Genomic DNA, 27,861 nt, shown 5'->3' on the forward strand with positions numbered 1-27,861 from the left:
CGATTCTGGTCAAGGGCATGTACTTCGGATGCAGGCTTTGTCCTTGCCCTGGTTGGGGTGCATGTGGGAGGCATGTGTGTCTCTCACATCGATGTGTCTCTCTCACATCAATGTTTCTTTCTGTCTCTCCCCCTCCTTTCCACTCTTTCTAAAAATCAATGGGAAAACATCCTTGGGTGAAGATTAACAAAAAAGAAAAAGAAAAAGAAAAACAGGAAACTGGCAGCATGCTCCCAAGGCCTGAGAGGAACAAAAGCCGATGTTATCCGGCTCCTACCAGGAGCGGCGTGCCCACTGAGCAGTTCCTCGACTTCCCTCCTGAGTCCTCGCCACCTGACGTGGCCCCACCCCCAGGCAGGGAGACGGCCAGGGCCAGCCGGAGGGCTCAGCCCAGAGGCCCGACAAGGCCCTGCTTCAGCCATGGGCGCTCTGCTCCCAGCACCCTCTGCCGGAGCGACTCAGGAGTGAAGTTAAAGAGAAGCGAGTGAGCCTTCCCCAGAGGCCTGAGGGCACAGGGCCCTGCTGTCCCTAAGCCCTGGGGTGAATCGTTTTATTTACATGTGAATGCACTTCCTCTGGGTGCTGAGAGCTCAGCTGGCGGGCACAGCAAGCCGAGTGCTGAAGGGGGGCACCTGGATCCCAGGGAAGGTCTGCGTGGCCCCAGGAGCGAAGGGGAGAGGACCCCCACGAAGGCTCCGCCATGCTGTCCCCCAGCAGCAGTCCTCGCCCCCCTTTGCTGCTCCTGCTCGCGCCTCCTCGAGCTCCTGTGCCTGCAGCTGGTCCTCGCGGTGGAGGACTCAGGGCGGACTGCCAGGCAGGGGGCAGGGGGCAGGGGCGCGAGGGCCATCGGCCAGCCTGCTGCTGAGTGTGGGAGGCTCAGGAGTCACTGTCCAAGGCTGTGAAAGGCCGTTGATTTGTTTCTCAATGAAAAAGTCCAGTTTCTTCTGTAAAAATGACCCATGAATGTGGAGACAAGCCGTGTCCCACAGCTGGGAGTCTGGGGGTAAGTGAGCCTGTTTGCTGGGCGTGGGCGGGGCTCCACGCTGCCACTCCCCCCCTCCTCTGCGGACTGGGGCCCAGCCAGAGGCCTTGCCCGGCCCAGGGTACCTCTGCCTGAATCCCCTCCAGGACTCAGCCGCTGACACGTGTGTTTATCTGTGTGCATAGCTGCCGACTCACTGAGAATGGAAGCTCCTCCTGGGACCTGGTCACTCTGAGTGCTTGATGTCACGCCAGGTCTGAGTGGCCACTGATGACCGTGCCAGGCAGGGCCATGGGGTGCTGGGGAGGGATGAACCCGCGTGCCAGAAAGTGTAAGGGGAGGCCCATCTCGGCCGGGCCCACAGCTCTGACCCAAGGGGGCACGGCTCGGGCGGCTTCCTATGGGCGCATGATGTCTGGCGAGGAACCTGGCAAGGGCCCCACGAGGACACTGAGCTCCTGAGTCAGGCGGGTGGGGGCTTGGAGGCTGGCCCGAGCTGAGTGTGGACACAAAAGGGTCCTTGTCCACCTCCGGCCAGGCCTGGCCTCCGCGGGCTCCACACCCTGCGACGGGCTGTTGGGCAATGTGTTTGCCTCTGGGCTGAGTGAGGGCCGCAGAGCAGAGAAACTAGTTATTTATCAGAACAACTCAAATACGTGCCCACTCCTAACGGTGCCACCCTGGGCCTCACACCCACACTGCCCCCCACTTCCCGTGTGGATCCTGTGCCAGAGCTTTCCCGCCCGGAGACAATTCCTACCCACTGGGCAACACCAGCTCCACGGTCTCCAGGGCCGCCGAGCGCCAGAGCGCCTTCCTCCCATCCAGCCCCGGGCAGCCTCACCTGAGTCCTGCTTCCCTCGTCCACGTCTGTCCTCCCGCCCCTGAGCTCTGAGCGCCCGCACATGAGCACAGGACCAGAACCGGCATCCCGAGCTGCCCGCTCTCTGCCTCTTCCTCCTCCCCCCCCCCCCCTCCTCCTCCTCCTCCTCCTCCTCCTCCTCCTCCTCCTCGCTGTGCTCTGGTTAGAGCAGGAGGGGCTCGCATTTCTGATTTAGAAGCACCTTCCCCGCAAGGTTTCTGCAGCCGCTTAAGCATCTGTGTCCCAGGGACTGGCCTCCAGACAGTTGCCAGAGATGGTTTATCTCTGAAACGCACACACACATACACACATGCGCACACGCTCACACACACACACACACACACACACACACACACACACACACTTCTAGTCTTTGCAAAAGGAAAGAGCAGATGGCCCTGGGGAGGCTCTGGGCACAGGGCACCCGGCAGAATCCCAGCCTCAGCCACTGGGCCGGGCCCGGCAGAGAACCAGGTCAAAGTGGACCAGGCACGCTGGGCTGTAGCCCGACCCGGTGCACCACAAACAGCAAACAGGTGGCAATCGGAATATTTAGGCCCCTGTGCCAGGTGAGGGCCCTGGTCTGCGCCCACTCCTTGTTTGTCACTCTCTGACCTGTGTCTTCCCCTGGAAGGAGAGGGCAGGAGAGCGGGTTGTGAAACCTGCTCTGTGACAGGAAAGGTCAGTGACTTGAGGAGCCACCAGCCCCGCCACCTGCCACGCCCGGAGCAGCCACTGCCCAGTCCTGACAACAACATGGAGCCCGGAAGCAGCTCAAGGGGTGGTGTGTGTGCAGGGTCACAACCAGCAGAGCGGCCTGAGTTCGGAATGAAAAGGAGGGAAGGAGGGGCAGGCGCTAGGCCGCCACATGCCCTCTGTGGCCACTGGCCGCCAGCACGTGTTGGCACGCAGAAGGCTTGGACCCAAGGCCACAGAAAGGCTGCCTGGCCCCCGCACTTGGTGGGGACACCATACCAAAGGGCAGCCACACAGTCACCTGCCCTGCTACCTACAGACACATGCTTACACACGGCACCTGCACTACTATCTACAGACACACACTTACACACGGCACCTGAGCCACTACCTACAGGCACACACTTACACACGGCACCTACGCCACTACCTACCGGCACATACTTATACACAGCACCTGCACCACTACCTACAGGCACACACTTACACACGGCACCTGCGCCACTACCTACAGGCACACACTTACACACAGTACCTGCACTACTACCTACAGGCACACACTTACACACGGCACCTGCGCCACTACCTACAGGCACACACTTATACACAGTACCTGCACTACTACCTAGAGGCACACACTTACACACGGCACCTGCACTACTATCTACAGGCACACACTTACACACGGCACCTACGCCACTACCTACCGGCACATACTTACACACAGCACCTGCGCCACTACCTACAGGCACATACTTATACACAGCACCTGCACCACTACCTACAGGCACATGCTTACACAGAGCACCTGCACCACTACCTACAGGCACACACTTACACACGGCACCTGCACCACTACCTACAGGCACACGCTTACACACGGCACCTGTGCCACTACCTGCAGATACACGCTTACACACGACACCTGTGCCACTATCTACAGATACACACTTATACACGGCGCCTGCACTGTTACATACAGATACACGCTTACACACGGTGCCTGCACTGCTACCTATTTTTCAATATCAAAACTGGTGTGTTAAATGTTACACCAAAATCACAAGGAACAACAAAATAGGTAAGTGGACATCCTGAAAATTAGAAAGGACAGCAGCACACAGGTGTCTGAAATACATGACGAACTCTCACAGCCGCTTAACAAAAACAACTAAGAAAAAGAGACCTCAACAGACGGTTCTGCAAAGAAGACAGAGACGGCACCACGGCATGGAAGCAGTGCACGTCATCGCCGTTGGAGACGCCAGGCAGCCCTCAGACGCCCCGCCCGCCGGGATGGCGGGAATCCAGGGCTCGGTAATCACCAGTGTCTCCGGAGCGAGGCTGCCGGCGGCTGGGGCTGGTAACTGCTGTGGAGGGCAGTCGCAGTTCCGAGCAGGTCAAGGTAGTTATTACGTGCCCGGCGCTTGCCTTCCCGGGCATTTACCCAGAAGAAATGACAACACACATCCACCCAAACCTGGTATGTGGATGTTCCCAGCAGCGTTATTCTTAAGGCCAACCAGTGGGAAGAGCCCAAGTGCCCTTGGTGCAGAGGTATGAACTGTGACCCGGTCACACGATGGAATACTGTTCCACCTTAAAAAGGCATCAGGCCTGGCGGGCATGGCTCAGTGGTTAAGCATCGACCTATGAACCAGGAGATCACAGTTTAACTCCCGGTCAAGGGCACATGCCCAGGTTGCCGGCTTGATCCCCAGTAGAGGGTGTGCAGGAGGCAGCCGATCCATGATTCTCTCTCATTATGGATGTTTCTATCTCTCCCTCTCTCTTCCCCTGAAATCAATAAAAATATATATTTTTAAGAAATAGGAGCTAGGCCCTGGCAATTGCCACAACTCAAGGAGCCTCGAGGGAGAGAAGCCATTAGAGAGCACTAGAAACCACTAGTGGCTGCTGGTACCAATAGCCCCTGAGGGCTTCTCCACCTCCCCCTGCTCCTGAGGGGAGATCGGGGCAGCAGCCGCTGCTGGCCCAGCCCCAATTGCTCTGCCATCAGTGTGTGCAAGCGGGGCTGGTGCTGTCAGCCTGTGGGAGCAGCGGCGGTGGGAGCAGGGCTGCTGGCAGACAGGAGACCGGGCGCCAGGGTGGGGCACAGAGGATGGGCGGAGACCTTGAGGCCCACAGTTCCTTTCAAGGTGCAGGAATTCGTGCACCGGGCCCCTAGTATCTTGAGAAAGCTATTAAAAAATCTTATAATATTCAGGAATTCCTGGGCTAACATGTTAATTATAAGCTTCTCGGTGCCTATTAAAAATATATGATCCACCCGGCCGGCATGGCTCAGTTGTTGGAGCTTCAAACTGAGCACCAGAGGGCCTTGGGTTTGATTCCTGGTCAAAGCATGTACCTGGGTTGCAGGTCCGGTCCCAGCCCCCCAGTTGGAGTGCCTGTGGGAGGCAACCAGGCAATGTGATTTTCTCACATCGATGTTTTTCTCTTTCCCCCTCCCTTCTGCTATTTAAAAAAAATCAATGGGAAAATACCCTCACTTCTCCTGGATGTATATATCCCTTAAGCTTTCACGTCAGCCACAAGTCACACCAACTACACATCCCAGACCCCATGCTCCACCTCTCCTAATCCAAGGTTCAGAGCATTCTGCCAAGTTTACAAGGAGGATACGGTCACAAAAGGCAGTTGTTCATTAGACTGTTTGTCGTGGATTTAACCGTTTAATGGGTCCCCTTGGGGCGGCCAGGCGGCCATGGGTCTGCAGGGCCGTTCGGTGCCCACGTTCACGTGGCGGCAGCATTCCCATTTCCGGGAGCAGGACAAGCCACAGCCATGGGGCGGCAGCTGAAGCTGGAGCACAGCCAGGCCCTTCGTGGTGGGCAGCACCGAGCAGCTGGACACAGACCACATGGCCTGCAGACCCCGACTCGCCCACCCTGGCCCTACAGGGCACTGCTGACCCTGAGCCGTGAGGGACTGGGGTCCTCCCTCCAAGGGGCAGACAGAGCAGCAGTGGGTTTCCCGCTGGGCAACAGGGATGAGGGTGGGACAGCAGGCAGTGGGGAGAAAGCTGGGAGCAGTCGCTGAGGTCACCCCAGAACACTACGGGAGGACACAGTGCACCTTCCACCAACCCTGGTGCCTGTGGACAGCCCCAGCCCAGCCCAGTTCCCCTCTGAACCCCGCTGCACCTCGTGCCCCCTCTGCACCCCCTCCGCACCCCCTCCGCACTCCCTCTGCACCCCTCTGCACCCCTCTGCACCCCTCTGCACCCCCTCCGCACCCCCTCCGCACTCCCTCTGCACCCCTCTGCACCCCTCTGCACCCCCTCCGCACTCCCTCCGCACCCCCTCCGCACTCCCTCTGCACCCCCTCTGCACCCCCTCCGCACCCCCTCCGCACTCCCTCTGCACCCCTCTGCACCCCTCTGCACCCCTCTGCACCTCGTGTCCCCTCTGCACCCCCTCTACACCCCCTCTGCACCCCTGCTGCACCTTGTGTCCCCTCTTTACCCCCGCTGCACCTTGTGCCCCCTCTGCACCCCCTCTGCACCCCTCTGCACCTCGTGTCCCCTCTGCACCCCCTCTACACCCCCTCTGCACCCCTCCGCACCTTGTGTCCCCTCTTTACCCCCTCCGCACCTTGTGCCCCCTCTGCACCCCCTCTGCACCCCAGCTGCACCTCGTGTCCCCTCTGCACCCCCTCTGCACCCCCTCTGCACCCCCTCCGCACCCCCTCCGCACTCCCTCTGCACCCCCTCTGCACCCCTCTGCACCTCGTGCCCCCTCTGCACCCCCTCTGCACCCCTGCTGCACCTTGTGTCCCCTCTGCACCCCCTCTGCACCCCCTCTGCACCCCCTCTGCACCCCTCCGCACCTCGTGCCCCCTCTGCACCCCCTCTGCACCCCCTCCGCACCCCCTCTGCACCCCTCTGCACCTCGTGTCCCCTCCGCACCCCCTCTGCACCCCCTCTGCACCCCTCCGCACCTCGTGCCCCCTCTGCACCCCCTCTGCACCCCCTCTGCACCCCCTCCGCACCCCCTCTGCACCCCTCTGCACCTCGTGTCCCCTCCGCACCCCCTCTGCACCCCCTCTGCACCCCCTCCGCACCCCCTCCGCACTCCCTCTGCACCCCTCTGCACCTCGTGTCCCCTCTGCACCCCCTCTACACCCCCTCTGCACCCCTCCGCACCCCCTCTGCACCCCCTCTGCACCCCTCTGCACCTCGTGTCCCCTCTGCACCCCCTCTACACCCCCTCTGCACCCCCTCCGCACCCCCTCTGCACCCCCTCTGCACCCCTCTGCACCTCGTGTCCCCTCTGCACCCCCTCTACACCCCCTCTGCACCCCCTCCGCACCCCCTCCGCACCCCCTCTGCACCCCTCTGCACCTTGTGTCCCCTCTGCACCCCTCCGCACCTCGTGCCCCCTCTGCACCCCCTCTGCACCCCTGCTGCACCTTGTGTCCCCTCTTTACCCCCTCTGCACCCCCTCTGCACCCACTCTGCACCTCGTGTCCCCTCTGCACCCCCTCTACACCCCCTCTGCACCCCTCCGCACCTCGTGCCCCCTCTGCACCCCCTCTGCACCCCTGCTGCACCTTGTGTCCCCTCTGCACCCCCTCTGCACCCCTGCTGCACCTTGTGTCCCCTCCGCACTCCCTCTGCACCCCTTCTACACCCCCTCTGCACCCCCTCTGCACCCCCTCTGCACCTCGTGTCCCCTCTGCACCCCCTCTACACCCCCTCCGCACTCCCTCTGCACCCCTTCTACACCCCCTCTGCACCCCCTCTGCACCTCGTGTCCCCTCTGCACCCCCTCTACACTCCCTCCGCACTCCCTCTGCACCCCTTCTACACCCCCTCTGCACCCCTCTGCACCCCCTCTGCACCTCGTGTCCCCTCTGCACCCCCTCTACACCCCCTCCGCACTCCCTCTGCACCCCTTCTACACCCCCTCTGCACCACCTCTGCACCTCGTGCCCCCTCCCGCTCTCTCCCCATTGCTGCTGGTGCCCACACTTACTTCATGGGCTTGAACAGGGCCTGCCCGTAGTTCTGGAACGTCATGATGAGCTTGAGCTGAGTGCCCCCCGACTTCATGGCTGCAGGGAAGCAAAGATACAGGGTCACCTGCTGCCCAACCCTCTGCTCCCCAAGCAGACCTCACGGCCCGGGCCTTGGGCACGGCCTGGGCCCCCGTTCTGCCTGGAAGTTTGGGGTTCCTCATGCCGACACGCCCTCCTCCCCATTCAGATATCGGGGCAGAACCTCTCTCCAGGCCAACCCACAGACAGAGGGACCAGCTTCTGGAACGGCTGGTGCACACACCTGCCAGCAGTGCCTCCTGCCCCAGATATACCCCTCACACCTGACACCCACACACACCTACTCACAGACACACTCCTCACACCTGACACCCACACACACCTGCTCACACAGACACACCCCTCACACTTGACACCCACACATACCTGACACCCACACACACCTACTCACACAGACACACCCCTCACACTTGACACCCACCTGCTCACACAGACACACCCCTCACACCTGACACCCACACATACCTACTCACACCTGACACCCACACACACCTACTCACAGACACAGTTTTTTTCGATCTGTCATTGTTGACCATGAATTTGGTTGACACTTCTATTATAGAGAAAGGGCGAGTAGTGAAGTTAAAATATTCCTTCTAACTAATTTCCTTTCAATGTGCATGAACCCATACTCCAGGACACTAGTTAGAAGTTAAAAGGCGTTCAACTCCACCGAGGACTCCAGAAATGCCGGCTATCACCCCATCCCGGACACCACCTTCCTCTCCTCTGGGGCTGCCTTCCCACGGCATCCACCTCTCACGTGGCCATGCTGGGGCCACGAGGAAAGACATTTCAAATTCTGCTCTGAAATCAGGGATTGTCTCCCTGCAAACCACTCTCACCGCCTGGTGTCCTGACAAAGGCTGGCTGGGCAGAGGCAGGTGTCAGGATCCTGTGCCCAGATTAGCAGCCCGCTCTCCCTGGCAGGTTGGGCCCCGGGAGGTGGCTGGGCTGAGGGCCACAGCAGCGGAGCTGGGCACAGACCGGCGTGATGAGGGTGGGTAGGTGGGTTTGGGGTTTCCTCTCCCAGACAGACCGAGGCTGGCGACTTCAGGAAACCTTGTCCCGAGAGCAGAGGCCAATGCCAGGGGGAGCCAGATGTGCGGGCGAAGGCCTGGGGCGGAGCTGCCAGGGCCCTCACCGGGGTGGGCTCCAGGGCCCCGTGGACAGTGACCTCAGCCCTGGGGACTGAAGGGCCCCCCAGGGACAGGCCAGGCACATCCCGCGGCCATGGCCCTGGAAGTCTTTCTCGCTGACCGCTCCCCATCACCTGCCACCTGCTCTTCATCTCCCAGCCTCCATCCAGCTGCCAGCAAACAGGGCACCCGGGCATCCAGGCCGGCTCTTTCTCACCCACCCTCAGCCACCCCTTTGCGTTGCTCCTGTGTGCACCCTGCTCTCCAGTCCTCTGGTCACAGACCCTCCGTCCAGCACAGTCATTCCTGGTAACCCTCAGGTCACATCCCCAACTGCGTGTAACACGTTAGCAATTAACATGGATTGATGGTCATCATCAACACGTATCATTAATGGTACATGTTAATACGCGTTCATAGGTCTCACGATGCTTTGCAATTCACGGCTCACCGGCAACGAGGTGCCCGTGACCACTAACCAACCTGGACCTGCCAGCGCTGCTAACTTTAGGCACCACCCACCCCTCGGAAGGCGGAGCTGAAATCACTGCCATTCGGTGCCCACTTTCCTGGAAGGTGGCTCACTGTTGTTCTGAAAATTTTTTACTTAAAGGGAACTGAGCGCACTGCCGGGTGGAAACCAGCTCCTCCCCGGATCTGAGGAACAACTGGAACACCCCCCCTTCCACCCCCACCCCCACCCTCCCGCTGAGTTCAGGGCCACAGCTGCCGTCTGCGCTAAGGGAGCGAGCAGGTGCAGGGCGGGGACGCCCGGTCAGCGCCGCCAGGGCTTTTTGTTCTTTTTGTTGTTTTAAACATATTTGTGTTTATTTCAGAGAGGATAGGAGAGGGAGAGAGACAGAAACATTGATGAGTGAGAATCAAGGATCAGCTGCCTCCAGCTAGACCCTCACTGGGGATCAAGCCCCCAACCTGGGCATGTGCCCTGACCAGGAATCGAACCATGTCCTCCTGGTTCATAGGTCAATGCTCAACGCCGACCAGGCTGGGCATTTGTTCTTGACCGTGGACCAGAGGCTGGAGGACGCTGAGGGGCTCGCGCTAGTTGCTGCCTTCTCCACGTTCAGCTCAGTCACCTCGCGGACGATTTACGGGCCCCCCGCGCTGGGCCTGGGGGTCTGGCTCTAGGCCCCAGGGCTCACGGCCGCCTTTCACTGGGGACGGGAGGCGCCCTGTGGCCTGCCTGGTGCTGGAAGGAGGCACCCAGGGCAGCAGCTGTCCCAACACAGCCCATTCCTCTAGCCGTTTAACCCTGACCCCGCTGCCTCCACCAGCACCCAGGACTTTGTCCCCAGGGTGGGGAGCATTCTCCATGGTCAGGGACCAGCGAGGGCTTGTCCTGACCCGTCGGCATTTCCAGCAAGAGGCCGCTCCAGTCCCCTCCGGCCACGCGGCTTCTCCTTTCTACGTCATTCCAAGATCAGAACCATTAACTGTGTCATTGATCCTTTGCATCCGTGCCCGTGCAGGGCGGCGATTTCTTTCGCGCTGATGGGAGGTGCTGCACGCCAAGTCCAAGCTGAACAGAGACGACGTCTTGAGCCTTCGAAGGCGGCCATGCTGCCTGGAGCCAGGAGCCTGGCCACGAACACAGCCCACAGGCCTCACGCGCCTCTGAAGCGGCCAGTGGCTCTCCGTGGGCGACTTTGGGGGTCCTCGGTGAGAAAGTGTCACGAACGTCACAGGAATCACTCCCCCAAAGAACACGGGGTTCAGGAGTAATAACGTGAACGCGGGACGTTGGAGTGACCGCCTGCCGCACACAGGGAGGTCCATCCTTAGGCCGCCCCCTCCCGGAGGCTGTTTCCCGACCTGCAGGGCGGCAGCCAGTGGCTGGGTTTCTGGATCTTTAAACCAAGATCCTTTCTCCGCCCGCACTGCGGTCTCTGGGACTGGCTTCCTGTCCTTCCACTTCATGCCCAGGAGGACGGGGATTCGAACCCTAAATCCCGGCAGGCTCTGGACTCCCATAAAGGAGGTGCCATCCAGGATCCGCATGGGGCCTCCAAGCCACAGCCCCCTCGGCCACAGCAATGCCAGGCAGCCCCAGCAGCAGGCAGCCCCCACCCAGACACCCTCACATCCGGGGACCCCATCTCCACACCTGCCCGGCAGGACCCGCTATGTGAGGGCCCGGCTAGGTCTCAAGCATCTTGGTTTTCCAAATGTCCAGTGGACGTGGGGGCGACTTCCCAGGAAGGGTGGGGTCATGGGAGACACCTGGCCCTGGGCAGCTCCTCTCTGATCCCCGCAGAGGCAGCCTGGACCCCTGGTCTCTGGACCCCTGGGTGCTCACAGGGGGAGGGCTCTGCTTCCTCGGGCGCAGGGGGCTTTTCACAAACAGGAACCCGCCCTGGAGCACCTCCAGGCCCAGGCAGCAGGGCCGGGGAGAGGGGGCAAGTTTCTGGCCGAGGCCCTTCCCCAGGGCAGTCCTGGGTGAGGGGTCAGGCCCCCCACAGAGATCACTCCACGAGACCCGCCCCGCAGGGACACGGCCCAGCTGTTCTCATCTATCCTTTCCTCATGGGCCTCGCGATGACCCCGTGATGTATGTTCCATAGATTCACGTCCTTCACCATCTCTCAGGCAGACGTGTTTGTGCTCGGGATTTCGGAAATTTCAGCTGCCTGGGTCTGGGCAGAGCCAAGACTCACCCTGACCGCACTGTGCGTGAGACAACATCTCATCAGCTCTGGCTCCGGCTTTCCCCACAGTCAGGCTGAGCCAGGCCTTTGCTGTCCATGGGCTGCTTGGATTTCACATCTGCCAGCTGGAGGTTACGTCCAGGTTATCACCACCCGGTGCCCCATGAGCACCAGAGGTCAGTCCCTGTGTCCAAACTACTGTGGCTGGCGACTGGCAGAACCGGGCCCATGTTCTGCTGGGGCAGGGCACCCAGTCCCATTGGTGACACCTGTGGACCAATTAGCACCTGCAGAGTGACCCTGACTGACCCGCCCCGGCTCCGACGGACCCACTGCCCCAGGAACAGACAGGGGAGGACCAGCTAGTCCATGTAGTTGGGGTGAGTAGATCAGCTCAGACAGCCCAGGACCCCGATGGGCAGGGACTCACTCTCCCCAGGGCACCCTCAGCCAGAACCCTGGGGCGGGGGCACCCCAAGGCCAGGCCCTTGCAGGGCTGAGAGGAGGAGGGTGCCCAGGGTCAGCAAAGCTTCCTGTGAGCCCTGGAGGTGCCCCCACCCAGCAGTGCCCCCGTCACAGCTGCCCCTCCTCCCCCGCAGCTCCCTTGGCTTTGGAGCCCTGCCCTCTGCACCAAGAGCGTCCAGTGAGGGCGGGAGGCGTCTGCTCTCTGAGGCTGAGGTGGCCCAGCCTCTGCACCCTCGCAGCCCTGACCCTGACCCTGACCTGCATTTGCCCTAGACATGGTGGGCCACCAGGATGGGCCCGAATGCAGGTGGCGCCCACGGAAGTCTGCGGAGTAGATGGAGGAGGTGGCAGGACACTGGTCGTCTCCCATTAGCCACTCCTCTCAGAGGAATGGGCACCCGGCGGAGGTGCTCCCCGACAATCCCCACCGTTGTTTCGCTGCTGCCCAGCAAGGTCGAGCCCTGACCGGCAGGGTCAGCAGGGAGGCGGGGCGGCGCTGGGCGAGGGAGTGGCTCTAGGGTTCCTCCAGGCAGCACGCTAAGAAAGGAGACCACTGCTTGCTCAGGGTGAGCCTCTCATGCTGGGAGGAGCCGCCCCGCTGCCTCCCCTTAGCAAGCAGCTCAGGCCGGGCAGAGTCGGAGCAGATCCAGAGAACGTGGGGCTCACCTGACTGTCTCAGAGGCTGCACCTAACTGCCCGGTCAGCAACAGGACAGACCCCGGCGACAGGCGCCCTTCCAGCACCGGGACTGCTGCCTGTGCACAGCGTGGAGACCTCACTCAGAGCCCTAGGCTGGCACCCGCCAGGACAGTGCTCCCGCCCAGGGATCCGCCCAGCCCCCTGCAGACACTGGGCCTTGTCGAGGCTGAGATCAAAGGCTCAGACCTCCGCACAGCAGACACCACTGCTGACACGCTTTCCCGGAACCAGAAACTGCTGCCCTTTCTGTCCGATTCAGCAGATCCCAAGGTGCTCAGGGCGGCTGCCTGCCAACCAGAGTGCAGGGCTGCACCTGCACCACGGAGCCCGGATCACCATCCATACGGAAGGGCAGAGCATGGCTAAGCTCGGGAGCCGCCCAACCCAGGCAGCGCTGGGTGCTCCTGAGCCCCCACGTGGAGGGAGGGCACAGCCCCTGAGGTGTCCCCTCTTTGCTGTGAGGGAAGCTGTGCCCTCCTCAGCGGGGGAAGGCGAGTGCACGTCCCCTCACCTGCCCGTGGCCTAACGCCACCTGTCCCTCCTCCGGACCTGCCGGTGGGGATGCTGCAGCCGGGGCACATCCCCCAGCCCCGTCGCATGCCAATCATGCACCCGTAGCACGCACGGCAAGGCACCTACCCACACTGGTTATCTTCTGGGTGCCCAGGTCCTGCAGCAGGGCATCGACCGCAGGGCTGTCCCTGGAGTACAGCTCATACCGGTTGATGCCGATGTGGAACTTGAGCCAGTTGGGGTAGCTGTCCACGGCCGCCTCCCCAGTGGGTGCGAAGTCCTCGCCCTCGGGGCCGGCGTGCGGCCTACAGAGATGAAGGACCCCAGTCAGCAGGGAGCGGGCGGACAGCCAGGGGGGTCAGCCGCTGCCGCCAAGGTGATAACTTTGGTTCTGAACCTACGCAGCTTCTGTGCCAGCGGCCGGGCCAGGTCTGTGTTTTCCTGTGGCTGCCGTTCTGAGGACTAATCACATCTCTGGAGGCCATAATTCCTACTTACCCCGAGCCCCACAGACAGTTGTAACTAAGGCAGAAGCAACCAAAAGCTCGGCGCGAGGCCCCAGCATGTCTGTCCTGGGGTCACCAAGGCCGCCAGACAGCATGAGTCAGCTTGGGGTGCGAGGGGCCTTGCTCCTGGGTCGGGGGCAGGGGAGGCCGAGCTCATCGCTGACCACAGACTGTGCAAGTCTGACACGCCCAGCCCGTCAGAAACTTTCCCTGGGAACTCTGCTCTGGCTCCAGCAACCAGGGCTAAGGCTGACGCAACCGACTAAATTTATTTTAACGAGGGCAGCCGTGGGTGGAGAGAGAGGAAGGAGGCAGGACCTGCCACCCACGAGGCTGTCCTTACACGCCTGGGGAGAGTGGACCCCACTTCCTGCTGGGCTGGGGGAAAGGTGGACTCGTCTCCCAGGTCTAACTCACCTGCCCCAAGTCCCCACCTCAGTGGACACAAAGGGTGGGGCTCCCCCGACCACTGGCTCTGGGCTCTCCCCCAACAGCCCCCAAGCATGCACGGAGGGTGCAGGGTGTTCAGACACCACACACGCCTGGCCACGTTTCCGAGGAGAAGGCTCTTCTGAGAGGTCTGGGCTCCTGGCCGTCCGGGCTTGAGTAACCTCCCCAGGTAGCTGTTATTCGGCCGCACTGCTGGTTAATATTTCACCACCCTGCTGGCAGCATCTGCTCAGCTTGCTCTTTGCCGCTGAGGAGGGCCTTGGGGGAGGGTTTAGACCAGGACAGTTTAAAGAGATGCTTCTGGCGATGCTTCTCCTGGTTTCTTGAAGCTGTCACCCCGTGAAGCTGTCACCCCGGCCGCCCCACGCAGCCGGCACTGGCACAGCAACTGGAAGAGCCCTTCCTTAGCCACTGGAGCCCGCACACCAGCTGCTAGCTAACAGATCTCAGTGACAAGTTTGCACAGAGCAGGCTTGGCTCCCAGGCAGGGGTAGGGACAGAGGGGCTCTCCCTCCCTCCACCCGCACCTCGTCCTTCATTCATGGCCTGAGCCCACTTCCCAAGCCCAGGACCAGGGCCTGGAGGACCCTCTGGCTCCCCTGCCCAGAGCCCAGGCGCAGACAGGAGCAGCTCCACATTTGCCCCTTCCCTTCCGGAGACAAAGGCAGCGGGGACAAGAGGCGGGGTGGCGGGTGGCCGCGGTCTCGGCACACAGTGCCCGGGCGCGAAGGGCCTTTTTTTGGGGGGGGGGGGGGGGCGAGGAGGAAGGCACCGGTGGGTCTTTATTCTCAAAGGGCGCGTGGCTGCCCGAGGGCCGGCCTGCCCACGCCCACCCCTGGCCCTGGACCCGCTCACCAGTTGGGGTTCTCCGCCGCCGCCGCCTTGGGGTTGAACCTGATGTCGCTGTTCACGTTGAAGAGGACGTCGTCCTCGGTCAGCGGGGGCACGGCCACCCGGTACAGCGGGTGTTCGAACAGCCGGGCCAGGAGCGAGCCGTCCCCGCTGGGGCCGGGCGGCGGCGCGGGCCGCCGGGGGCCGGGGTCTTGAAGCGGAGGCCGGTGCGCTGGGCCGCGGGGTCGGGGCACCCTGGGGTCCTGGCCCCGCACGGCGCCCTCGGCCGGCTCGGCGGGCGGCAGCTTCTCCAGCGAGTGGGAAGTGAGGTTGGAGGCCGGGTCGGAGCTGAAGTCCTGCAGGATGCGCAGCGTGTGCTTGTGCGGCCAGCCCGGGTCCCCGGCGGCGGAGGGCTCCCCGGGGCGGCCGCGCGCCTGGGCCCAGCCGGCCGCCGCCTCCCCGGGCTGCGCGCAGGAGCAGCCGGGCTCCCCCGGAGGCCGCGCGCGCCTCTCCAGCCGCGGCAGCAGGTCCAGCGCGATGTGCAGCGCGCAGGCCACGAGGAACACCATCAGCACGAGCACGCGGAACCGGCGCACCTGGATCATCTTCCCGGCGCCCTCTAGGCTCGGCTCGGCACGGACCAGGCGCCGCGCGGATCAAGGTCCATCCGGCTTCCGGCAGCTACCCGCTCCGGGGATGCTCGCAGGCCCGCGCCACGTGGGAAGCGCCCACCGCCCGGGCGCGCGCCGGCCGGGCCATCCCAAGGTCCTGGTCCGCGGAGCCGGGGCCCAGGCGAGTGACCGGCTCTGCGCCGCCGCGCTCATCCGGCGCGCGGGGGCCCCGAGCGGCGCCCCATGCCTGCTGGGCGCGCCGCTGGGGGTGGCGGTGGCGACCAGGGGCAATCCGATCCGGCTCCGCTGGCCGCGTCCGGCCGGCGGCGGAGAAAGGCGGCTCTTCGGGCTGGGCTGGGCCCTCTCGCTGCGGCCCGGAGGCGGGATCCAGGGGAGGCGGAGCGGCGGGGGGCACACCGAGCGGAGGGCGATCCCGGCAGGTGCAGCGCCGAGCCGAGTGCAGTGCCCACGGCGGAGCCTCGCGATGCCCGCGCCGGGCGGGCAGATATCCGAACGCCCGGTGCCGCCCCCCGCGTCAACGCCCGCAGATTGGCGGAGCCGCGGGCCCCGCGAGTCGCCGCCGCCCGGCCGCTCGGCTCCCTCTCCTCTCTCCACCCCCGGCCGCGCCCCGATGCCGCTGCAACGCCGGGCCCGCGGGAGAGGGCGCCTCCCGCCGCGTTCGCCCGGAGGACGCCGCTCCGGAGGGGACGGAGGCAGAGCGCGGCTTGGCTCCTGCGGGAACGGGTGCCCTCGCCGCGCTGTCCCCACGGGCCCAGGGCCGGCTCGCTGCCCCGGACCAGTGGCCGCCCCGAGCCGGCCGCTAGCTCAGCTCCGCGCCTCCGCCCGCGCGGGGCCAGGCCCGGCCAAGTCCCTCCCCGGAGCCGCTGGGCGTCTGCGCCGCCAGACGGCGACCTTGCGCCCCCCGCCCCCGCCGCGGCGAGGGGAAGGGTGGTGAGACTGTCGCCGGAAAGAACGGAGGAGCGTGGTTTTTTACCCAAATCCACAGCGGACGCTGGCCGGGCGGGGAGCCTCCAGCCCCGGGAGGGCCCTACCCTCCCCCCAATCTCCCACCCCCACCCTCACCCTCCCTCTGGGGACGCGCCTGAGACTTCACTCCGGCGCCAGAGCCCAAGCGGCTCTCAGGGCACAGAGGGTGCCCGGTGTGTGCTGCTCAGAGGGGCAGTGTGTGTGTGTGTGTGTGTGTGTGTGTCTGTCTCACCCTCATTTGTCTCCCAGAAGCACAGAATCGGCTCGCACACCCAGGGCCCGTTACTGCTATCTCTGGCCTCTCCCGAGCCCACCCAGCCTCTGGACCCGCAACCCCACGGGGAGTGTGACTGAATGTCACCCCAAAGTCACAGGGAGGAAGGCAGGAGCCTGGCAGGAAGAGGGGCCCCTCCCTGCCCGGAGGCCTCACCAGTGTCTAAAGCAGGTGGATAACGCCTGGCCACAGCCTCTCCCGCCAGAGGAGAGGGGATAGGGGACCAGGCACCCCCATTGCTCACTGTGCTCCTGGAACCCCACCACCCTGCGAGGACCTCAGCTTTCCCTTGGTGGGTTCAGGGTGCATTATCCCTGCCACTCGCCTGAGTCTCACGCCTGCCAGTGCCTGAGGTCAGCAAGGCCCACTGGATACTGAGTAAAGGGGAGTCCCTGCTCACCTGGGGGAACAAGAGGGCTGGACTGGGGGGGGGGTGCAGGAGGGATGGAATTGACCAGGAGGTGGACGCAGACAGCTTCTTCCTGGGCGCTGAGTCCCCCACCCGCTTACTGGCATTCCCTTTGGGTGCACAAGAGGCAACTCCGCCTGGGGGCGGGGGCGGGGAGCAAAGACAAGCCACCTGGCATGGAGGGGCTGAGGTCTGTGGTCACTCAGCCCAGCCTTGGGGGTCCTGGCCTCCACACCCCACCAGCCACATGGCAGTGTCCTCAGCGTGGGTGTGTGGGCCAATCCCATACACCAGGGGCAGCAGGTATGGCTCCACAGGGGCTCACCGTAGGGGCCGAGATGGTATTTGGACTCTCCCATGACCCTTCATGGCTCCCTCGCACAATGTCACTGGGTCCTTCTACGCACCTCTTTTCCTGGGCAGCCATTGCAGTCTGAGACTCTGTCTCCTGCTTTTTGTTTGTTTGTTTGTTTGTTTGCTTTAAATATATTTGTATTGATTTCAGAGAGGGAGAGAGAAAGAAAATACCAATGATGAGAGAATCATGGATTGGCTGCCCCCTACTGTGGATTGAGCCCACAACCTGGGCTCCTGCCCTTGACCGGAATCAAACCCTGGACCCTTCAGTCCGCAGGCCAACACTCTATCCACTGAGCTAAACCAGCTGGGGCTCTCCTGTTCTTATGTTCACACCCCAGGCCTTGCTGAAGCTCTGCCCTGAGGCCATGCAGGTGGGTCAAAGAAGGGACACCAGCCCGGAGCCAGCGGTCACAGGTTAAGGTGATGCTGGTGAAAGAGACTCTGAGAACGGCACACCCACAGGAGGACAGAGAATGGAGAACCCTGGGCCTTTCCTTTATACTCTGTCTGAGGAGTAATTCGATATGGTCCAATGGATCCATCCATGGAAATTATTATACAAAACACAAACACACACAGATGCACACAAATGTACACACAGACAATGCACAGGCACACTAACATAGATACACTGACGCACGTGTACGTGTACAGACACTTGCACACTCACACACACACACACACACACACACCAGAAACCCCCTCGGCCTCGGCCTCGCTGTCGGGCAGAGCTGGGCAGGGCAGGGCTGGCCGCGGAGGACACTGGGGGCTGACATGCTGCTCCCTGGAGACCAGGGAGCAATTCTGGGGTTTTCCTCCCACAGCAGTGTCCCAACGCTAGTGTGCACTGTGTCGGGGTGATGGGAAGTGGGGAAGACTGCAGCCGGGAGGGACTCAGACATCCTGGGGCGGGAGGCCCCTGAGAAAGTGACTCTGGAACAGAAGCTGGACCGCTAGGGAACAGGAACGCCGAGGTCTGTGGGACTCTGTTCTGAGCACTGGGACCCAAAATGCCCAGACCCTGGGTGGGGCCCAGAAGCACATGAGAGCCTTGAGGTTGGGGTGGAGGGAGGAAGGGGCTGGGACATTCCAGAGGGGGGAGCAGCACAGCCCGTGCACTGGCGGGTCTCTTGCTCTGCAACACCCCCTTCTGCCTCCCCCCACGCACCCCCTCCTGCCGGACATAGAGGGGCCAGGGGGCCTGCCCACCCCTCAGGGCCCGGTGCTCACACCTCTCGGGTTCTGCAGAGTTTCCCTCAGGATTACTCATCTGACTCCTGGGCTGTGACCACAGGCTATTCTGGGAGCCGAGTGGGCAGCTGGGCTGCCAGGAGGGACTGTGCTTGCGGCAGCAGGAGAGGAGGGTCGTGGTCGCTGGGGCCTGTGGCTGAGCCTGGTCCGGTGGCACAGAGACATGGTAGGATTCGTGGCCTCCCCCTTGCCTGGGCCATGGCCCACAGCATGGGACTGATGGCAATGGGCCTGGGCGGCAGGATTTACATGGGATGGGACATAAAACCAGAGTCCTCTGTGCCTGTGGAGAGAGGGGCACCGTTCTGGGGACAAAGGTGGCCTCATCCTTGAGCTGCCTGCACTGACCCTCTTGCATGTCCATCCCCTTGCTGGTCCCTGGTCCTTTCATTCCACAGCCGCAGCCGCAGCCCCAGCTGGGTGGGGGAGTGTCTTCAGAAAATAGAGCCTCTTTGTTGTCATTTAAGATGACAAATCAAGAAATTCCAAAACAAGTGAATAAAACAATAAAAAGCTTGATGTTGCTCTAGCCAGTTTGGCTCAGTGGATAGAGTGTCAGCCTTTGGCCTGAAGGGTCCTGGGTTCAATTCTGGTCAAGGGCATGTGTCCTGGTTGTAGGCTCGAACCCCAGTAGGGGGCAAGCAGGAAAACCATGATTCTCCATCATCATCATTGATGTTTCTCTCTTTCCCTCTTCCTTCCTCTCTGAAATCATTGAAAAACTATATATTTTAAAAGCTTGAAATTATTTTCCTATGTATTGTATCATTCAAGTACATAATTTATATTATTTTCAATCACACATGAAATAGCCACAAAAACTACTGGCCATAAGGAACATGTCAGGAATTCCAAAGGCAGACATCCCAAGGCTGTACATACAGACATCTGCACACATGTACACACACACATGTCTGCACACATACAGACACACGTGCGTCTACAATCTACAATCTTTGCTGAACCCAGTGCAGTTTAATAAAACATAAGCTAAGTTTGGAAAATATTTCTACCTGGGAACTAATACCACAAATAAAAATACCCTTATGTATAATTTGGGGTTTGAAGGAAACGAAAGGGACATCACAGACTTTAAAATGAACACAAACGCGAACGGCACCTCTGGACACCCACAGGCACCACCCAAGGGCTCGAGCAGGCGGGAGTGACAGCAGTTTATTGGGAGACAATCGTGCCTGGAACTGAGGGAGCTGAGCTCTCCGCCTGAGAAGCCAGGGAAAGAACAATCGCCCAGATAAAGAAGGATGGATCCTTGCAGAACAAACAAGAACAAACGCGGTGGCAGAGCTGGCTAATCCTCGAGGACAGACGAGTCAACTCGGAACCTGAGAGGGGAGAGGAAAAAGGAGACAAGATGAGTGCCTGTAGGAGTGAGAGTGGCCTGAGGCCTGGAAAGGGGGAAGGTTTACCATCCTATCTGATGGTGCAAATGAAGAGTGAATTTTTAAAGAAAAATTCAATTGACCCAAGAAACACCAGAACATGGAGCTGGACCACTCCTCACAGGGGAATGTAAAAGGGTCCATATTTATCTCTGAAAGCAGAGATGGGGCCAGTTTTCCCAGACAGCTTCCTGGGACATCCTCTATAATAAAAGCCTAATATGCAAATTGCCCCTCACTCGCTTTGACTTGTGCTGACCAGCAGGGGGCGGCGTGGACATGGCAGAAGTTGGTGATGCAGTGCCCAGGCAGAGGGCTGTGACCTCTCACTGGCTATCTGAGGGCAGGGATGACGGTGAGAACGTGGGGTGTCCACTGAGCTCACTCTCACTCCCCCTGCTACCCTACCCCAGACGCCAGGGCTCCTGTGCAGGGAACCCCCACTCAGCTCCACACCGCCCCCTCCCCATACACACACTCAGGTATCGGGCGCCGGTGAGGAGCCCCCACCCCCCTCCCCGCTGCACAGCCTCTTCTGGGAGAGCCAGGCTGCAGCCACTGGGACCACAGGGGCCAGTCAGGCTCCTGGAGGGTTTCTGTAGGAGCGAGTGTGTTGCCTACTCGGCTTCCCTGTGGCACCGCTGGGCGGCCCAGAGGCCCACGCTGCGCCCCAAGCCGTGCTCACCACATCTCCAGGTGGGGACTCAGGCGCCTTGACTCAAGCAGAGGGGGCGCAGGGCGGGGGCAGTGCCCAGGGCCCAGAGGTCAGCGGGACCTGGCCTCCACACCAGACGCTCGCGCTTTGATCGCCAGCTAGGCCCCAGGACCACCCATCACAAATACCACGCGCCCAGCCGGGCGTCGAGTTCAAGAAGAAAACACTTTGCCCGATCCTGACGCTGCTGCAAAGTTGAGGGACGAGAAGATTTCTGCCAAGGCCCCCACCGTGTCTGCCGTCCACCCGGTGAGGCCCCGTCACCTGGAAGCAGAGATCACTCACGGGCTCCACAGGCAAAGAGAAAACCTCTGACTAATCCATAGGTGCTGAAACCACTTTGTAACATTCCGCTCATTCCTGTTAGAAAGTGAGCAACCCATGAACAGCAGGGAATTGTCTGACTGGGCCCCCGGGGCTGCCTGCCAGGAGTTCTGTCTCTCCCTGAGAAGAGGGGAGTAATTTTAGAAGGTGGCATTTTGTAACATTCAAACACATTCACCAAGCATTATTTTATGCATGAATATAACCTATAGGCTTGTGATTAGAGTGAAATGTGAAAGTTAAGAAGGTTCAGTATTTGGAGGTCAGTGCGAGGTTCAAATGAGAGGCTATACAGCAAAACACCTTGCTCAGAACCAAAACATTCATGTGGATGAGTCAGGGTGGGGGACATGGGGCCACCCCGGGGTTGCAGCTGTGCTGAGGGACAGGGGTCCCCTGCGGCTTTGGGGGTGCATCCACACTGAGGCTGAGGACAGACACCACCTGTGTCTCCCCCTGCAGGTCAGTGCTCCACAGGCTACAGGCTCCGCCCTGGGCTGGTGGCCAGGAGGGTGTCTGCCCTCCTTCTTCCTGTTAGCACAGACCACACGGACAGGACATATGTGCACCACATATACATACAGCTACACACCCCTCTTCACTTGAGCAGGAAGCAGGTTGCAAACCCTGAGTGTGCACAGAAGCTCGGCAGGTAGGACAGCGGTTAATGACATTCATGCCAAGAGGTCCAGGAACGCACTGTCTGTAGCAGCTCGGGCTGACGCAGAACGGGCCTCAGGAGTAGCTTGTAAAGACAAAAACTTGAACACACCACCACCGGCTCCAGAGCATGCCTGTGCATCCCACAGGCCGGTATCCTCACCTCCGACACGACCCAGGGTACCCAGTCTCCTCCGGGTGCTGGGGGATCTCCGTCTTCTCCACCCCTTAGCAAGGGGACAGGCACCGCTCAGGGGAGCAGGGAGCAGAGAGGTGTGCCTGAACATGCTGGCTCCCAGCTCCCCACAGCACTGCCAGGCAAAGGACACCCAAACGACCTGCAGAACTATTTAGGCTGGAGCAGCTTTCCGACTTCCAACCTCAAAAAAGACAGAAACTCAAAAACTTCCCTGTGGGCCAAGGGGACGCTCGCTAAGGACAAAGGCAGCCGATGATCATTTATCACCGCCAGCGAGAGGGCGCTGGGAGCCGGTGCCGTCCTCCTGGCTCAAGGTCAGAAGCGTCCGCTTTCCCTCATTATTTCTATTTTTAACAATAGCGTTCAGGCCTTTTGCAAAAATAGCAAGAGGTGAGAACATTTCAGGCTCTAACATGCCCCCTTTTGTCAGAAAACTACAGGGAGGCAGGGAAAACCGGCCAGCACGCAGACAGCCTCACCTCCTGCGGAGCGGCCGCGGCCCTGGCATTGCTCTGACCCACTGCGCCGCTCACATGGGTAAACTGAAGGTGTCCAGGGTCAGCACATGCCCAAGGCCACATAGGGGGTGAGGCCCCAGAGCCGTGAGAACAGGCCCCTCCGAAGCACAGGCCCAGGTGCCGCAGAGTGCCAGGGTCCCGGGAGCAGCGGGCACAGGCCGTCCACGTGCTGGTCCCCGACCTCCCCAAGAGCCACGACGTGGACACTGTGTTCACTTCCATCTCAGGAGGTTTGGACAAGCCCTTTGGGAGGGAGCTGAGGGATGGAAAATGCACCTGGGTCAGACATGTGTGCATTATACTAGAGCATGCGTAAGTATGCAAGAGTCAGTGTGTGTACACATGTATGCACAAGTCCGCGTGTGCATGTGTGTGCTAGTACGTATGTGCGTGTGCTCAGCCGCCCCTCAGGCTGGAGGACAGGGCTGCTCTGTGGGGTCGGAAGCCTGCCGGCTCTTCCCCACCCGGAGCCTGGGTGTCAGCGCCCACTCTGGAGCAGTGGGCTCTGCAAAGCCTAGAAGGGCTACTCCCCCGATCCCCCACCCTGCCATGCTCCCCACACTTCACTTCTCCTTCCTCACCTGCAACTAAAATGCACCCCTGGGACCAGGCTGAGCCCACTGGTGCCCCAGGCAGAGAATGATAAATGGCCAACTGGCCGGGCCGCTGATTAGCCTCTGGGCCACTCCCCGGGAGGTGAGGAGACACCCCAGACGCTTGCATGGCTCAGCCCGGACGCAGGGAAAACACACGGCTGCGTCCGCAAGGGAGAGAGGGCCGTGCGCTATCATGGCCTGAACGGTGGGCAGGGCTGGGTCTGACCTGTGCCTGTCCTGCCTCTCAGACCCCGTGTCCCCTTTGCAGACCGAGACCCACAGAGTGAAGCCAGGCCGAGTGACCAAGAGAGTGTGATGGCTGAAACTCACTCATGTGTGTCAGACCCCAAGCGCCTCTGTCAGTGAGCAGGGAGGGGTTGTCATGTCTAGGAGTGGCCGGAGGTGCCCCTTTGGGTCCACTGGCGGCCTCCCCCGCCTGGCCGCGTCCTGGCCTCTGGAGGCTTCCGCCTCGTGCTGGGCCATCAGCCTCACTCGGAGTCCAGGCTGCTGGGCGTGCTCTGCCCCTTGGAACAGGGGTCACAAAGAGGTTGTCCCCACTCAGAAACACAAACCTGCTGTCGGCAGCAGCCTGAGGGGCCCGGCCCACCGGTCCCTTTGGGACCTTGGCCCTTTATGGACTGAAGCTTACGTTGAGCTCCTGCATCCTTGGCCATGCACCTTCTTCCAGCCAGGAGCCCCAGCGCCAGCGCCCTCTGTTCACTGTGCCTCTGGCTCCCTTGCTGGAGGCTCCCAGTGGTCACCAGAGGGAGGCAGAGAGGGTGGTGGCTGGAGACACACCGGCTTTGTTAGGGAAACGTTTCACGCGCTCAGGCAGTCACGGAGCTGACAGTCAAAGACCACAGTTCCCGGAAAAATGTTTAATAACAGCGTTGCCGACCTCTCAGACCTCACAGATCACCCACGGTCCGTGGACCACGGTTGGCGACTGCTGGTCATGAGACAAGTCACTTGTGCCTCTTGCTCCAGGGACTCGAATTGTGCAATTGTTCCCAGAATCCTGGTTCCTCCTCTGGTTAGGTCACCCGCCTGCAGAGAAGGAACCGGCTGGTTAATCATACCCGGAAACCACAGACCAAGCACTCAGCCTGTCCCCGTGACTCCTGACCCCTCACCCCCAGTCTTTGCTTTGAAATCTGATGAAAACCACCAGGGAGCTCCGGTTTTGAACACCCGCTCCGTCTCCCGGGTTTGCGCCAATGAACTCATTTCTCCTCAGCAAAATGTGGCATTCCCTTCACTAGCTAGAGACATTCTTTTCCTCGGTAATTAGTTTATCTCATCGTTGAAGGAGAATGCGAACCTTGTTGATCTTTGTTTCTTTAATCAGAATAAACCCTAATAGGATGCTCCCAGAGGCTGGTGTTTTCCCTGCGTCGGGCTGAGCCATGCTGGTAGCCAGTGGGCAGAATGCTTTAGGTTCTTGATGCTGCCCCTCATAGGGACCTGCTGTGATGGGGGCCTGGAGCTGGCCAGACACATCTGACCCCAGAGTGTCTCACCTGCTCCAGCCAATGGGTGTTCTCCATTCATTCCTAATCCTCTAACCCCACGTCTCTTCCCCTACCCTTCAGGAAGTGCCTGCAGTGGAGCTGTCCAGAGGGGAGTCAGTTTTGCTCCAGCATCTGCTGTGGAGATCATAGATGAGGAGACAGGTCAGAGTTGAGGAGGCAGGTCAGAGGTGGGCAGACAGGTCAGAGGTGAGGAGGGTACTGGCCTCTGGGAACCTCCTATTAGAATTTATCCTGATTAAAGAAACAAAGATCAATGAGGTTAATATTCTCCTTCAATGAGTAGAAACTAATTACTGAGGAAAAGAATGTCTCTAGCAAAGGGAATGCGCTGAGTCCATGTAAAAATTCTCACCTCTGCATTAGCTGTGATCAGAGAAGCCAGTGCCTGAGCTCATCCGGATGCTCATCCCCGCCCGCGCACCCCATCCCCCACCCCCAGTCTAGCCATTACTCAGCCGGAGCTTGCAGGCCAGTCACACATCATCCGGGTCATTTTATGGCCTGTTAGGCGGTGAAGACACCATTACTGCATCTGGCATTGCGGAGGTTTTTTAATGTACGCACTGCACTGCTAATGACGCTGGAATCAGCCCAGGCCGGAGTGAGCATTAGTGCAAGTCTTCGAGCATTAATGGAATTCCAACCCATTTCCTCCTCCTGGGGATGGTGTGGGCACCGGAACTGGCATAGGAGGAACTGGCAGAGGCAGGAGGGTTGCCTAATGCATGGTCCCCGGGTGAGAAAGGACAGAGACACCTGTGTTCTCAGGGCTCAGGCCAGAGGCAGAACTGACTTAGTGGTGTTTTTCTTTTCTTTTTTTCTCTCTTTCTTTCTTTCTTTCTTTCTTTCTTTCTTTCTTCTTTTTTTCTTTCTTTCTTTCTTTCTTTTTCTTTTTTAAGCAAAGTCTCCATTTGAAGATTTCATAAGCAGCTGAAACTGGTTCAGTGGTAGAGCGTCGGTCTGCGGACTAAAAGGTCCCAGGTTCCATTCCGATCAGGGGCATGTACGTTGGTTGCGGGCACATCCCCGGCAGGGCGTGTGCAAGAGGCAGCTGGTCGATGTTTCTCTCTCATCGACGTTTCTAGCTCTCTATCTCTCTCCCTTCCTCTCTGTTAAAAATAAAAAAAATTAAAAATTTAAAAAAATTAAATAAAATAAAGATTTCATAAGCAGAGTCTTCCCTGAGGCAGAGCAGCTTACATTCATTCTCCCTCTGAAGTCATCTTGATTTTTTAACATCAAAACATTGTTTTAGAATCAATGCCTTTATACCCTATTTTTAAATCATTTTAAATATGTGTCTATTTTTTTAGAGAGACAGGAAGGGAGATGAGACAGAGAGAGAGAAGAGAGAGGAGAGAGATAGAGAGAGAGAGAGAGATTGGCTGCCTCCTGCACTCCCTACTGGGAGTCGTGCCCACAACCCAGGCATGTGCCCTGACCGAGAATCGAACCATGACCTCCTGGTTCCAGGTTGACACTCAACCACTGAGCCACGCCGGCCGGGCTCACCCCTAGGCTAGTGGCACCGAGGACACCCAGCGCTGTGGGATCTGAGGGTCCGTGACAGACCGGGGCCTGTAGACTGGGAACACCCAGCCCTGGAAGTAGATTTTGACTTGGGAGGCAGGCGAGTCTCACCACTGTGCAGTGGATGCCGCCTTGCTAATGAAGATAGCAGCCTGCCTTTCAAGAACCTGGGCTTTCCTGTCCAGCTCCCTCTGGTGACCGTGAGTTCCATTCCCACATCTGCATGGCACTGGCTGCGTGAGGACACAGACCTGAGCAGGCAGGGCCTCAGCCTGCCCCTAGGTGCCCGTCCTTCCCCCAAGGCCCACGGGGACCATGCCAGGCTGCTGCGGGGGGAGGATTCACCGAGCAGCCTGTACTCTGTGAAATCAAAACAAGAAGTCGTGGCCCTTGTTTGCCGGAAGATAAAGAAATCATAGTTATCAAAGGCAACAAAGCGCTCATTAAGCCGACACGAGCCTGTGTTTACCCGTCTGAAGGTCCTGACGGAAGCTGTCCAAGGGCACGTCTCTAAGCTGCTCCTGTTGGCCAGCGGAGTAGAAGCTGACATTTACCTTGAAGGAAGGTCAGGGTTCACGTGCACAGGAGTGCTGCGGGGAGCCCTGTGCTAGAACCCGCTCTCTCCTAACATGGGTGCATGAGCTGCTTTCTCCTAACACAACCCTTCACCTGGGGGCCACCTCGCACCCCCCAGAACTGGTTTCATTAGCACCATGTCAACTTCGAAGGGAGGCTGATTTCTCTCTCGGGGAGTGGGTCTGGTCACTGGCCCGGCATCTTACTCAGAGTGTCCCCTCCCTTTGCCAGGACCCATCCCTATGTGCTCTGAGCAGACACTTTGTCAATATTGACCCAAGAGTTTCTTGGCAAATGTACACCACAGCACTGGGTGTCCTCTCGTTGATGCTGTTCTTGAGCCATGGTCGCTACCCAGGGCCTGGGTCTCCTGAGCAACGCTGGGTGAACCCAAGTCCTCTGTGAGTGCACTGAGTCATCAGTTCTCAGTTTAAGCCTCTGATTGAAGTCCCGGGTGTGAGTAGCAGATCAGCCCTGGTTTGTGGCATTCCTAGTGACCCCACTGTGGATGTCACATGAGCTGGGAATGTCCACCTCCATGTTTACTTTAAGTGACAAAAATGGGAATCGAACCCTGACCTCCTCATTCATAGATCAACACCCACCACGGAGCCTCACCAGCCAGCTCTGCTTTCTTCCCTGTCACACTCCTCCAGTTCCAGACATACGGGCTTCCCCAGGCCCTGCACTTCCCATACCAGCTGGGCGGGGCCAGCCTCGGTCTTGGTCCTACCACACTACCCCCAGGCGCCAGCCACACTCTGAGGTCGTCACCTGAGCTCTGATTGGGCAGATGTCATATAGGGTCCATGACCCCCCACCCCAGTATGCTCACTGGTTTGTTATATAAAAGTGAGGTGATGGAGACGGAGATGCACATGAGTGAGGTCCAGAGGGGCCTGGGGCACAGCAGCTCCTGTGCCCACGGAGCAGGGTCCCCCCCCTCCCCTTCTTCCCCCCTCCCTCCCGCAGACGCCTGTCTCAGCTACTCGCTTCAAGGCTCGCTGACCTGCGATTCCTCTGCA

The 27,861-nt window shown here is 60.2% G+C and overlaps 1 protein-coding gene across 2 annotated transcripts in view; it reads right to left on the reverse strand.

The window, feature by feature from the left end:
- FAM20C (FAM20C golgi associated secretory pathway kinase) overlaps positions 1–16,115 on the reverse strand; it is a 37,097-nt gene extending 20,982 nt beyond the window's left edge. Inside the window, exons 1-3 of one of the 2 annotated variants that reach the window (XR_006741205.1) lie at positions 14,916–16,115; positions 13,231–13,409; positions 7,541–7,619 (exon numbers count right to left, since the gene is read on the reverse strand). Coding sequence is in view for 1 of the 2 variants with exons in the window: in XM_036432609.2 (XP_036288502.1) it covers positions 7,541–7,619; positions 13,231–13,409; positions 14,916–15,496 (839 nt within the window). In the remaining variant the exon portion in view is untranslated. The remainder of the gene's footprint in view (positions 1–7,540; positions 7,620–13,230; positions 13,410–14,915) is intronic. The other variant, XM_036432609.2, reaches the window with a different exon arrangement.
- Positions 16,116–27,861: the final 11,746 nt, after the last annotated feature.

This window comes from Pipistrellus kuhlii, unplaced genomic scaffold (genome assembly GCF_014108245.1).
Source record: "Pipistrellus kuhlii isolate mPipKuh1 unplaced genomic scaffold, mPipKuh1.p scaffold_m20_p_113, whole genome shotgun sequence".
In the NCBI taxonomy this organism is placed as follows: Eukaryota; Metazoa; Chordata; class Mammalia; order Chiroptera; family Vespertilionidae; genus Pipistrellus; species Pipistrellus kuhlii.